The 14052-nt window shown below is 43.8% G+C and overlaps 1 protein-coding gene across 2 annotated transcripts in view; it reads left to right on the top strand.

Moving 5' to 3' along the window:
• The window catches only part of AKAP12 (A-kinase anchoring protein 12), a 93205-nt gene that overhangs the window by 43891 nt on the left and 35262 nt on the right, over positions 1 to 14052 (top strand). For both annotated transcript variants that reach the window (XM_045865746.3, XM_045865747.3), the window contains exon 2: positions 6485 to 6599. In XM_045865746.3, coding sequence (XP_045721702.1) covers positions 6485 to 6599 — 115 coding nt within the window. The remainder of the gene's footprint in view (positions 1 to 6484; positions 6600 to 14052) is intronic.

Genomic DNA, 14052 nt, shown 5'->3' on the forward strand with positions numbered 1-14052 from the left:
GAGGGAGAGAATCCTTGAGCCACCGAGCTGAGTGTGGAACCTGACCTGGGGCTCAATCTCCCCACCCTCAGATCATGACCTGAGACGAAATCAAGAGGGGGCCTCTTAGCCAACTGAGCCTCCCAGGCGCCCCAATTCTGTTTTTGATTAATGGTGTGGCCGAGGACATTATTAATATGGTAATCACATTTGGAGATCATACGAACAGAGGGGTGGAAGCTTCATGAGAGCAGTTTGGTCCATCATTGCTCAGATGATCTGAAAAGATTTGTGAATCATGGGAAGCCAGGTGATTAGCATGCTTATAGCCCTAGAATCTACAGCTTTTAGGGTTCTCCAAATATTTTCACCTTTGCAGTGATAAAATGAATAAAAAGGAAACCATGCCTTCATATGATATATATCAGTTATACCTCTCAATAAAAAAAGAAAACTGTCTCTTCCCCCAACACCAGTGCAAAACAAAGAAGTCTGCAAAGGCAACATTTGTTAAAGATTTTGTGTAGTGTTACTAGAGTTTTGTTCTTTTTGTTAAGTGCTTAGACAGAGATCGGACAGAGACCTCTCATTCCCTTCTTCCCTTCCTGCACTCCTGTTAGTGGGTTATTTTTGTCTTATTTTAAACACATAAAGGAATCAAACATTCTCTGTAACTTGCTTTTCCCACTTAAACTGGAGACATCTACCCACATCAATGTCTCTAGATTTATTGCCTTCCCTTCGATGCTGTTATATGGATTGTGTGTTGTACATCACTCTCCCTATGTCTCAAGTATGTAAAGCCGTATCCATTAGAATAGCGTGCTGGATGGGGCGCCTGGGTGGCTCAGACAGCTAAGCATCTGACTCTTGGTTTCAGCTCAGGTCATGATCTCAGGGTCATGAGATAGAGCCCTGTGCCGGCTCCGTGTTCCGTGTCTGCTTGAAGATTCTCTCTCTCCCTCTCCCTCTGCCTCCCCTTCTCGATTGCTTGAACATGTGTGCGCTCTCTCTCTCTACTTCTTAAAAAAAAAAAAAAAAAGGAATAGTGTGTTGGAGTGGGTATGCACATTTAAATTATTTATAGCTATTTACAAATTGCTCTCCAAAGACATTGTTTACTGATTTATACTCTGATTTCTATTTTTTTTCTGTTTGACACTTTTAAAGGCTTACCTTCAAAACGCTGCCTATTAGAATGAAGAAAAAGACATTGAAGTGTTTTCTTTACAAGTTTTATTAGGGGTTTAAAATACCCCCCAGATGGGGATGTATGGCGGCTCAGTCAGAAGGGCATGTGACTCTTGATCTTGGGGTCATGAGTTCGAGTCCCACATTAGGTGTATTTATTACTTAAATAAAAATTTTAAAAACTGACTAAAAATTCCCCCCAGATAATCTTTTTTATTCTGATCATTTGTTTGTGGGTCTTTGTCGTATTGACTTCTGGCTGTTCCTGCTTATATCTGCTTAACAGTTCTGCTTCTTGGGTTTTGCCAGAATTGCGCTGGTCAGAGCCTCATTGACTACATTCGTGGCAGGACTGTGGGCCCAGTCCCACCTCTGGTGGTCATCCAATGAGGATGTAGACAGAGAGCATCACTTCTGTGGTGGAAGAAGATACTTCAGCAGGCTCATCGCTACCCCCAACATCCTGAGAGTGTCAAGAACTCACCTGTTTGAACATTGTTTGACTCATTCAGTAAAGAGCTTGATAATCCTGGGGCACCAGGCTAGCTCAGTCAGTAGGGAGTATGACAACTTATTCTCGGGGTTGTGAGTTTGAGCCCCCTGTTGGGTGAAGAGATGACTTAAAGATAAATTTCCTTTTTTTTTTTTTAAAGATTTTATTTATTTGACACAGAGAGAGAGGGAACACAAGCAGGGGGAGTGGGAGAGGAAGAAGCAGGCTTCCCGCTAAGCAGGGAGCCCGATGCGGGGCTCGATCCCAGGACCCGGGGATCATGACCCGAGCCGAAGGCAGACACTCAACCGACTGAGCCACCCAGGTGCCCCTAAAGATAAAATTCTTAAAAAAGAAGGGTGCTTTGATGGCTCAGTCAGTTAAGCGTCCAACTCTTGATCTCAGCTCAGGTCTAGATCGCTGGTTTGTGAGTTCCAGCCCCATGTTGGGCCCCGCCCTGGGTATGGGGCCTACTTTAAAAAACAAAACAAAAAAGCTTGATACTCCTACTGCTTACTCTGCAAAGGAGCTCAGAGCAAATCATGGGCAGTCCTGTGGAGGAGGAAGAGGAATGGAGAAGTCTGGTGGTTTTTTTGCAATGCTTTGGCTGCCATTTTGGATATTCTCTGTTCTTAGAGGAATGAGAGGAAAACACTGTTGCAGGAAGCACTGAGATTTTTTTTTTTAAAGCTTGTTGAGTTGTGATGTGGTAATACTTTACAGGAATAAACTCTGGCTGACCCACTCAAAGGATATAAGCTTGAAAACATCAAGGGTTTTGATTTGCTCGAAAGAGGCGTTTACGCTTTTTGAAGCATAAATCCAGTGGGAATAGAGGTTTTCTGGTGCTCACTGTGTCAAGTGCAGAGAGCATGTCTTTCAAGTCTAATGTCTATCTCCGGAGTCAAGGTTCTATAACTGTATTTGTACAAGTGTAAAAGTAAGTTCAAAAGGAATGGAAAAAGCTGTGTGAAAGAATGGAGTAGACATTTCCTCTTTCTTTCTTGCTTGGAAACTTGAATCCTGATAACTGCTTTCTTCCCTGAGTTAGATGGCCCTCATGCCTCATCTGGCTCCAATATTCCCATTCCCTGTCACTAAGTTGTGTCCTTGCCTCTCTGTGTTTACCTCGGTAACTGATAAATAAATCCTTCTCTTCTGTGGGCATTTGAATTATAGACAAAAGAGAGAATGACTGAGGACAAGCCAGATACGTATTAAAAAGCATGTAATTCTCGGGACACTGTGGCTCAGTTGGTTAAGTGCCGGAGTCTTGGTTTTCTGCTCAGGTCATGATCTCAGGGTCATGAGACGGAGCCCTCAGTTGGGCTCCGTGCTCAGCAGGGAGTCTGCTTGGATATTCTCTCCCTGTGCCCCTCCCCCCTCAATAAATAAAGCTTAAAAGCATGTATTCTCCCCCTTTTACAAATGCTTATGAATATATACATACACATGTATGTATTTAATGTTAAGGAACAGTGGGTTCGGTTTCTTACCACTTGAGGTGACTTTAACTTACTGGTCACTCTCAGAAGCACCTGAATCTTTAACAATAGTATAAATTATATAAATGGTTGGGGATGGGGAAAAAAGCAAACAAACACTCTTTTTGTCGCAAAAAAAAAAATTATCCATCTACAAGGACACATGAGATTTTGTAAATAGCATCTCTAAATGAAACACAGAATGGTGGAAATAATCCGAATATGGTTAGGGATGAAGCCCCATTTTTGTTGTGGAGGGTGGGTCTGTCATGGGCTTTGAATGCTCACTGGAGATTGAGCTTGGGTGGTCCCCTTGCATTGAGACCCAAGCTATGAATATAATAACATTGACTCAAAACTCAGTTTTAATAATGGTCCCTGTCATCAGTTGTCTGCTACCAAAGTTTATACCTCAAGTGCCTTTTGGAAGTAGAGACAGTTGCCCTGTGGTCCCTGGGAATAAGTAACCCATAATTTTTTTTTTTTTTAAAGATTTTATTTATTTTTCAACAGAGAGAGAGAGACAGCGAGAGAGGGAACACAAGCAGGGAGCGTGGGAGAGGGAGAAGCAGGCTTCCCGCCGAGCAGGGAGCCCGATGTGGGACTCGATCCCAGGACCCTGGATCATGACCTGAGCCGAAGGCAGACGCTTAACGACTGAGCCACCCAGGCGCCCTAAGTAATCCATAATTACCACACTTTGTGTATAAGGAGGGCTAGCAGCGATCTCCAATTTTAAGACTCATTTGATGTCATTTAATGTGCTTTGTTATATGTAAGGGTAGAGGAAAGTTTGTGTCTGAATCCTATAGATCTTTCACGTTTAAAGACAAAGACAGGGGGCGCCTGGGTGGCTCAGTCGTTGGGCGTCTGCCTTCGGCTCAGGTCATGATCCCAGGGTCCTGGGATCGAGCCCCGCATCGGGCTCCCTGCTCCGCAGGAGGCCTGCTTCTCCCTGTCCCGCTCCCCCTGCTTGTGTTCCCTCTCTCGCTGTGTCTCTCTCTGTCAAATAAATAAATAAAATCTTAAAAAAAAAAAAAAAAAGACAAAGGCAGTTTGGATCCCGGTTAAGGTGTCTTGAGTTTGACAATAAAGAATTATGAGACGTCTTTCAAGAATTATAGAAATTCTCTAGGACTCTAAACTCTGTAAAACTTCAGACTTCTGGTTACTAAACAAGGGGCACAGTTTACTGCGTTGAAAAATGGAGGCATTAAACCTGCTTTCCCATGAGCCCCATTTAGTTTGCCGTATCATGGTGCATACGTCAGCGTTTTTTTTAGGTTAGATTCATTGTGTTTCCATGGATCCCATAGTGATATGTGTTCCCTGCTTTCATCCTCTAGCTCTTCTTCACGTTATTAATCAAATCTGAGCCTGACGTGTTCACATAACTAGTGATTTTTAGTCCAAATACTCTTCAACACTGACATTTTTGCTAATGGGCATTGTGGAGACCTTCCCCTCCCCCAGCTTTTGTCTTTAGGTTTCGCTTAAGACTCCTGTCTTTCATATTTTGGTAAGAGAAGACTTAAAGTGGAAATGTAATCTGAGTATTCTGTCTAATAAATAGACTCAGCATGGGTATTTTGAAGCTAACTATTCCTTCTGGAGAGTAAGTATTAAAGTACAGTGGTTATTATTTCAGGAAGCAGCTCATGTCGTTGAAGGGCCGCTTTGCTGGGAGCCGGGAACAGCCAGGTGAAATCAATTTAGCTCGGTTCAAGTCTTCTGGGTTGACTGTCTTGAACCTGCTGTCCCTTCAAGCCTCCAATCAAAGTCAGTGCTTTGGCCAGGGTGCTCCGTTCGCCTGGAAGCATCACTGAATCCTGCCAAGTAGAGTGCCGTGGTTTAGAGATTTCTTTGGAGTAGGCAGGCCTGGGTACTATGGAATACTCTTAATGGCATTGTATCATTATGCAGAGCAACAGGTCCTTCCATAATCTCTAATGCCGTGGGAAAACCCTGGAAGTCGTTATTGAGGAGTGCTGGCCTTCGGGCCCTGGTGCCTCCCTTCTAGGCTGTGGGGCCCGTGGCCAGCCAACCCCAGCCTCTGTGATCACACTGAGGTCCAGTGTCCTCTTCTGTACAATGGAAATACTACCACCCGCCTAAGTTGGTTTTGATAAAACGAGAAATGTATATGAACTTATACGAACTGTAAAGCTTTGTTGAAATCCTGGCGTTCCTAATGGTTATTATACTATTTTTTGCCATAGCCTCAAAACTGGATTTACAAAATAATGGATGGGCATATCTATATGTCTACTGTTTTTGCAACGGAAAACATCAATTGCACAGGCTATCCTCTGGGGTAGAGGACAACTGGTCATTTTAGTAATATTTTAAGGAAAAATCAACGACTCACAAAAGCACGAGTGACCCATCTCTTTGTGTTGTCCCTGGGTACACTGGTCTTTGAACCATGGGGTTCCTAATTCACCTCCCTTCTCTGCTTCCCTTGTATCCTTTGTCACACGCCCATTGTGTGGGAACTGAGATGTAGCTTTATCTGTACTTCCTCATCTGTTTGTGACTGGCTCTCTGTATTCCTCCATCATGACCGTTGCCCTAATTGTTTAGTTACATGTCTGTCCTTTTTCCTGAGAAGGACACATTGTCACTTAGGTATACTTTGGTCAAATATGCATATCTTGCATCCAATCACAAGGAAACATTGTTTTAAAGAAAACAGCATATGGTATAGCTCCATACCCAGCATGGAGCCCATCCCTGGGCTTGAACTCACAACCCTGAGATACAGACCTGAGCTGAGATCACCAGGAGTCAGTTGCTTAAGCGACTGAGTCAGCCAGGTGCCCTGAAAAAAACAATTTTTTTTTTAAAGATTTTATTTATTTATTTGAGAGAGAAAGAATGAGAGAGAGCAAGCACATGAGAGGGGGGAGGGAGGGTCAGAGGGAGAAGCAGACTCCCCGCCGAGTAGGGAGCCCGATGCGGGACTCGATCCTGGGACTCCAGGATCATGACCTGAGCCGAAGGCAGTCGCTTAACCGACTGAGCCACCCAGGTGCCCCAAAAAAACAATTTTTAAAAGTCTACTTTTCAAGTAGTCTGTAAGCTCAAAGGGGCTGGGGCCACACCTGACCTACTCATTGTTGTATCTCAAATAGGCCTGGAATGGTGGGTGTGTAGATCATGTCTGGTGTTTGGATAAGTGGAAGGGTGTGTTCAATTTACCCAGATACAAAGCCCTATCTGCTTGATAAGAGCTCCTGGGGTACCTTCTGTAAGGTAGCTGGATCATCTAGACTAATGACTCAAATCGTCATTATCATTGAAAGTAAGTTTACATGGTTTTGTTTTCTCCCCGTAGCTCCTACAGAAGAATGGTCAGCTGTCTAGTGCCAATGGCTTAGCTGAGGAAGAAGAGTTCAGTCCCCAGGAGGGAGCCCTGAATGGCCAGGAGGAAGAAGCCATTGTCGCAGATGGTAAGCGCCTTTTCGGTCTCTGGGCAGAAGAAGTAGGGACTCTAGGGCTGACAATACCTGCTATAGATCTGCTGAAACAATAAAAACCAGCCTGGTTGGACCATACAGTGTCCTGCCTGGGGGTGGATGAGGTTGATAACAAAAGCAATCCATTGGTTGCAAAAGGAAGTATTTATCAGACCTTTTGGGTGGCCTCAACACTCAGGTATAGGAAGTTCTGCCAATATTTGGGTATAGGAAATGTAGTCATGTTTCGTCTTTCTTAGATGTTTTTGTCTGGAACTTAGGTTGGTGGTGTTTTGTTTTGTTTTGTTCTGTTTTAATTGTTGCCTGGTCGCAATTAGTTGTCTGGTATTGATGTGAATTCTTGTTGGAAACCCCAGAGTCGTGGTTGCTTTAAGAGTCAGTGTCTCTCACTCTGGCGAGAGGCCTGCTCCCCTTGCACAGATTTTTCTAGAAGTGTATTTTTCAGGGCGCATGCCGCTCTTTGCCCAAACTATGATTTGCTGCATGTTTTCCAACTCTTGAGCCTAGAGGCCCCGTGGGGGTGGTTATTGGAAAGTGAATCACCACATTGTCACTAGTTCGAGTCAGCCCACGTGAGGTCGCAGGGACCGCACCTTCGGGTCAGAAGCAGGCACCTTGGCCGGTAGGCCTCAATCGAAGCGCCCCGAGTTGAAGAAGAAACGTCCTCTGCTCTCGAGTTCTTGTTTCATCATTCCATTCAATCATAAACAGAGGAGTAATTTAACAACCACTATCGAGGATGCATAACAATGATGATTTGGCATGGAGTGAAGTGAGTCTTCCAAGCAATGTGAATTAAGACAAATGAGGGGGAAGGTCCCAGGAGAGGAGACTGGCCATTGCCTTGGTTAAATGAGACTCCTGACATGTGGAACCTGTTTCTCTTCTTGTTCAATGCCCCCATGGAACTGCTTCAAGCTGCGAGCTGCTTTTGAAGTTAGTGGGAAGACTGATCTTTATATATAACACCACAGGCACAATATAAAGTTAGAAATACATACAGTCTCACAGAAGGGAGGATTTGCATGACCTAGTGTGAAAGTTTCAAATCATCTCCAGCAAAAGAATTGGAATGGCCCCAACTCAAATTCCAAAGTCCCATGCTTTGTCCTTCCCATGGCAACTTTTGAATCCAGTCAAGCCACAGCAGGTCTGGAGCCTTCTCTGGCCAAGCCACTGTGCTCAGTGCTGCAGGGAAGATGAGCAGACTGACAGACAGCCCACCGCTTACCCATTGCAGGGGAGAGGAAGCGGGTCTGTAGAAGGATACACAAGATAAAGGGAAAGGTTAAGACAGGGTAACATGGTGGGTATCAAATGAATGTGCAAGAAATGAGAGCTGCTCTGAGTTCTGGTGGTGCAACCATTTGAGGTCAGAGCGTGGGTAAGATCTGGGGACTGGGGGAGATCCGGGACTGGGGGAGATAAGGGTTAGATTTGTTGACAAGGGACGGGGGCCAAAGTGAGGAGAGTAATAACAGCCAACACCTTGCAAGTTTTTACGGTGGGTCCTGGAACTCTGCCTTTTGTGCATTATGGTCTTTAATGAGGTAGGTAATATCGGTGTCAAGATTTCAAACCCAGGTCAGCAGATTACCTGGCACAGCGTCCTCTGAGCAAAGAGTAGAATGAACACCCAGAGAGGCAAGTGTGCTCAGTAACAGGGCTGTGAAAGCAAGTATTTGGTAGCAATGTGGGATCACTGACGTATGCCATCAAGGGAGCCCCTGGGTCAGGCAGGCTTCCTCTATGATGCTGATGTATGTGATCGAGAAGAGAAGGTAGAGCAGGAGAAAGGACAGGCCTTAGCAGATGATTATTCCATGGTCTCCCTGAGCTGACCCAGGCTTCTGATCGTGGCCTTGGGGCTCTGAGCAAATAGCAAAGATTTCTTGCAAAAAGAGTGGTAGTTAATATACCTTGTCCTTCAAAAGATCCTGAAAAGGCCTTGTCACCTAGGAAAAGACTGGTGGGTGTCCTAGGGCTGCAGAGGTCTCCACCCCAGGCCCTGCCTTTAGGGTGAGCTTTTAGGCAGAACTATTAATCCATTGGCTTATTAGCATCTGTAATAAGCTTGGTACACTTGTTTTTTCTTCTGCCTTTTTTTTTTGCCTGCCTGGCATTGTAAACACGGATACTTTTTCATGCCCCCCCCCCTTTTTAAGATTTATTTATTTATTTGAGAGAAAGAGAGAGTGGGGGGAAGGGGCAGAGGGAGAGAATATCCAAGCTGACTCCCGCTGAGTGTGGAGCCCGACTCAGAGGCTCAGTCCCATGACCCTGAGGTCATGACCTGAGGTGAAACCAAGAGTTGGATGCTCAACCAACTGAGCCACCCAGGCGCCCCTTTTCATGCTTTTCTTTCGACTACAGTAATAGCCTATGGTTAGATTTTATGGTTCTTTCTAGAATTTCCTTCTACACAGAAGCTTACTAGGATGTATAAACAAAGGCATAATTTAGTATGTAACACTTAATCGTAGGATTGCGGGGACCTTGGTTTCTACTACTGTCCACACCAGTAAGAATAGATCTGACCCATCTTCTTCCCTAGGAGGATTGACCAACTGTGGGATTTGGTCCTGCCATACGTGGATCAGTTCATGCGAGAAAACTATGAACGAGCGGCATTCCTGCTGGAGGGTTTTTAATTTAAAGTGGCTGACTATATTTAGACAAAGCCAGATATGAAAATATTTTCCGACCTTGACTTGTTTGCTTTCTTTCTGAAACCAGACATACTGGTAATTCAGAACCAATCCTCTTCCTATAATGAAAATGGAATCCTGTTTCCTTGTAAACTTTCCTCAAATGACAGAAGATAGGAACTGCCTCCTAAATAAACATCTTCTAATCTGTGCATCAGTGTTAGAAATGTATACGGCAATTTTGGAGAGGACTTGAAGATTATATAATTCCATGGGCCATCTTTTAGAAGGTACACAATCAGGGTTGAGAACAAATAATTATTGAAAAAAAAAATGGGACCCCTGGGTGGCTCAGTTGGTGTCTGCCTTCGGCTCAGGTCATGATCTCAGGGTCCTGGGATCGAGTCCCACATCCGGCTCCTTGCTCAGCAGGGAGCCTGCTTCTCCTTCTGTCTGCTGTTCCCTCTCTCTCTCTGACAAATAATGAAATCTTTTTTAAAAAATTAAAAAATGGGCACCTGGGTGGCTCAGACGGTTAAGCGTCTGCCTTCGGCTCAGGTCATGATCCCAGGGTCCTGGGATCGAGTCCCACATCGGGCTCCCTGCTCGGCGGGAGGCCTGCTTCTCCCTCTGCTTCTCTCTCTCTCTCTCTGTCTCTCATGAATAAATAAATAAACTCTTTAAAAAAAAAAAAGAAAAAATGAAAAAAATTCACAGTAAATTACTTTAGCCTCGGAGATTTTGTCCTTCTGAATTTTTTAAGGTGATTTACCGTTTATTAAAACTGCTTCTGTCCAACAGCAGCCTTTTCCCAACTCGAAAGTTCTTTCATGCCACGCTATTTTCAGTATTCACAGGGGTCATGCAAGTGCCATTAGTTTTGTGGAAAGTCTGCTTTTGTTGAAAGGTTTAAAAAAAGCCCCCTCCATCCCTGTCATTTTTCTATAGTCTGTGGCCCCTGGATTTTCTGTGAGTTAAATGCCTCAACACAAATGATTTTTAAAACATTACATGTGGATCTAGTTCCAATTTTATATTTAAAACTTTTGCAAATTAAAAACTCAGATTAATAAAAAAATTTAACTTTAGTATCTGTTGTATGCATTTCCCCCCCACACAGATGGGAAAATTCAATATTACCAAATAAAAAAATTTAAGACCTTCTTTATTTGGATAGTATATATATTTTAAAGGTTTTATTTATTTATTTATTTATTTATTTATTTGACAGACAGAGAGAGAGAGAGAGCGCATACAAGCAGGGGGAGTGGAGAGGGAGAAGCAAACTCCCCGCTGAGCAGGGAGCCTGATGGGAGCTGGATCCCAGGACCCTGAGATCATGACCTGAGCTGAAGGCAGACGCTTAACCGACTGAGCCACCCAGGCGCCCCTGGATAATATATTTTTTTATTAAAGTGCCTACTCAACTCTGCCATGTGCAAATACACAAGTGATTGTCTCCGATCTTAATAATTTGAATTTATCATTTACAAGGCAGTTTGTTTCTTTTTGAGATTTGCCTTTCTGCAAAGTAGATACAGCAGATGTTATAAAGCAGGTGAATGCCATGATTCCTCATCTCCCTAGGTCATACTGTTTGTATGAACAAACAAGAGTCATTTCCTTGGTTTTTAAATTTTTGTTCGCATGTGCTTTATATAATTTGCATACCCAGAGTGTGAGGACATTTACCCCAGCAGCAGTGGAGTGGTTGTGGTGCTCTCTACCCTTGGCATTTGCCACTCTGGGGCCAACTGCATTAAAAGTAGCAGTCAGCTAACCAGGCAGATAGGCTTTGTTATGCTGATCAGAATGGTGAGGAGGAGGGCGCCTGGGTGGTTCTGTCCCTTAAGCATCCAACTTTTGATTTTGGCTCAGGCCATGTTCTCAGGGTCCTGAGATCGAGCCTTACATGGGACTCCCCGTTCCCAGCAGGAAGTCTGCTTGAGATTCTCTCTCTCCCTCTCCCTTTGCCCCACCCCCACTCTCTCTTTCTCTCTCTCTTTAAAAAATAAATAAATAAATAAATCTTTTTAGAAAATGATGAGGAGGGTCACTACTGCAAATGGGAGGCAATCCTGGGAAAAACCCTCTCAGATCCCAAGGAAAATTTAAAAACAGGAAACCCCCCAAATGTTGTCACTTAAAACAGAAGTCTTTTAGAGAATGTGTTTCTTACATTCTGCAGGATTCTACTTTTTCTACATCTGGATACTATCCCCCAGATACAGTAACAAAAATGGAGCATGCCTTGCTCAGCTATCTAGAAACTTCATTTGCAACATTATGGGAGAATTTCATTTTCCTCATTGCGCTTAATGTCACTGTCTTAGCTTTTATTAAATTGCTGTTTGAAACCTACCAGATTCTGGTGTTTAGTGCCTTTGGGATATGGAAAGACCAAAAGGTTATTTACTGCCAAATGATCGCAACACTCCCTGTGGACCTTGTTACCTTACAGAAAATCCATTCTGGAGTGACTAGTAGTTTGTCGCTTTTTGATCATCTAATACCTTTATCCGGACAGTGAGTACTTAAGATCCTTTCCATGTCTCTGTTAGAAGATGACCTCCCCCCGCCCCCAATACATGTTCTTCGGTGAGAGGCTGCTCTCTCAGCTGTGAAGAAATCCACGATTCAATCGCTTCTCTATTTTAATTGGTGACATAATTGGTACCTTGTTATTTTATTCTCATGAAAACATCCATGCCTGTTGCTCAGATGACTACCCTCCATTCCTCCTTTATTTTTTTTCCCCACATCGTTTGTCAACACGCGGCGTGGTTCATGTCTGTCTCTTACCTCCAGCTCTGCTAAAATAAAGGGACCACGAGGGCAGAGATTTCTTGGGCTGACGTGGGAGGTCTGTCAGATGCTTCCGTGCTGAGTCCCCCGAGGCTAAACCTTGTGTCCGACACCTCGTAAGTGCTTAAGAAATACTTAAATAAATGAAGAGCTAGAGTTAACAATATGACCTTTCTGCTCATGGGAGAAGGGCATCTGTTGGCTTTTCACCTTCGTATCATTTGCTGCGCATAAATACCACCGCTTTGTAGATTTTACCCCCCCCCCCGCCCCGTCCCCTTTCCTTTGGTGCATTAGCACTCTCAAAGCTGGATCCTTCTCCGCACACCATGCTGTGCTGTCACAGGTGCTCACTGTACTTACTATAGGTTATGCAGGTGTTGCCTGGAAAGGTGAGGTCAGACCCTGCCTGCTCAGGAATGCTATCCAGTGTGAGTGCTCAAACCACAAAGAGCGCCCCCCCCCCCGCTTTGGTTTTTCGAGTACAGTATTATTGCATGACATGTTCTCAAGCTGTATCCTGTTTTGTAAGGTTTTGAAAACGAGGGGAAACACTCACAAAATAACCCTTGAACATCGGCAGGAGTACCGTGCTTTGCAGTTTCTGGGAACCGGTTTTTATTCATTCCTCCAGCGGGAATGTTTGTAGCATTCCTCTCTGAAATTACTTATGTCATTGACAAATTTCTGGTAACAAATAACTACTGCTTTCATCTTTAAAGAACCAGGTTTACTTTTTAGTAATTAACAGCTAACCCATACAGAGAAGAATTTCTCCCTCGAACTATATTCAAGTCTGGCAGTCCAAAGAACCTTCATTTTTCCTTCTAACTTGATAAATGGTGGGGGTATGAGGAAACAAGGACTTCTGGTCCTCCGTCCCTTTTAGTTCATTCTCGGGGACAAAACCACGGGTAAGGCTGCTCTAGTCACTATTTCTTTGTGTGCCCTTGAATTGAATCTATCCCTTTATCTCGCTGACCATCAGTTTTCATTCGTACAATGAGCATCCTCAGTCATCTCTGAAATTCTGGGACTGAGTAACATCAGTATTGCTAGTGGGTTAGCACTATGATGCTAATGATGGGTTAGCTGTTGAAGACACCCCAGTGACCTTGGGCAGGTGAGAATCTACATGGTAATTTCATTATGCGTTTTTGTAAAAACACTTTTTCTTTCTAGTCTGATCTCAGAAGTCATCTTCTAGATTTGGGGCGCCTGGCTGCCTCAGTGGGTGGAGCATGCGACTCTTGATCTCGGTGTTGTAAGTGTGAGTCCCATGTTTGGTGTAGAGATTACTTAAAAATAAAAAAGTCTTTAGAAAAAATCATCTTCTAGATGTGAAGTTTTAATTTAATGAGAAGTTCAAGAGGGAACATTTATTCAAGAATGTCTCAGTAGATAATCATTTAGGTAAGAAAGAAAGCTAAGTAGTTTCATAAATGTGGCTACAAGGTAACATAGCTCTCCCCCTGTATGGGAGATTGAAATTATGTAATAAGATTGGTTATGAGTCCCATTCAGTGACAGATATGGGTAAATGCCATTTCTTTTTGCCCTGAAGACTGTCATTCAACCTTGAGTTACTTCGAAGACTCACCCATAAGTAGCTATAGTTTCGAGGCTCTCCCAGTCCACTGAGCAGGGTGAGTGTTCTGGCCCACGTGAAAGGCACGCGGGTGAGATGGTCTATAGGCTGGTCTGCGTTATGTACCAAGCTTCAGACCCTTTCCTTGGAGGGACTGAAGTGGTCTCAGGTTACTGGTTCTTTAATTGTGACTAAGCCATAATGGAAACATTAAATTTTTTTAGCTATTGCATTTATTTGACAGTCCTTTAGATCTTAGACTGACTCATCCTTAAAACAGTTCCAATTTAGGTTCACCTGGCTGGCTCAGTTGGAGGAGCATGGGACTCTTGATTTCAGGGTCATGAGTTTGAGCCCCAGGTTGGGTAAGATTATAAATTTTTGA

The sequence above is a fragment of the Mirounga angustirostris genome, unplaced genomic scaffold (assembly GCF_029215605.1).
Source record: "Mirounga angustirostris isolate CCGP_5_RB_7025 unplaced genomic scaffold, mMirAng1.0.hap1 SCAF_8, whole genome shotgun sequence".
NCBI classification, from domain to species: Eukaryota; Metazoa; Chordata; class Mammalia; order Carnivora; family Phocidae; genus Mirounga; species Mirounga angustirostris.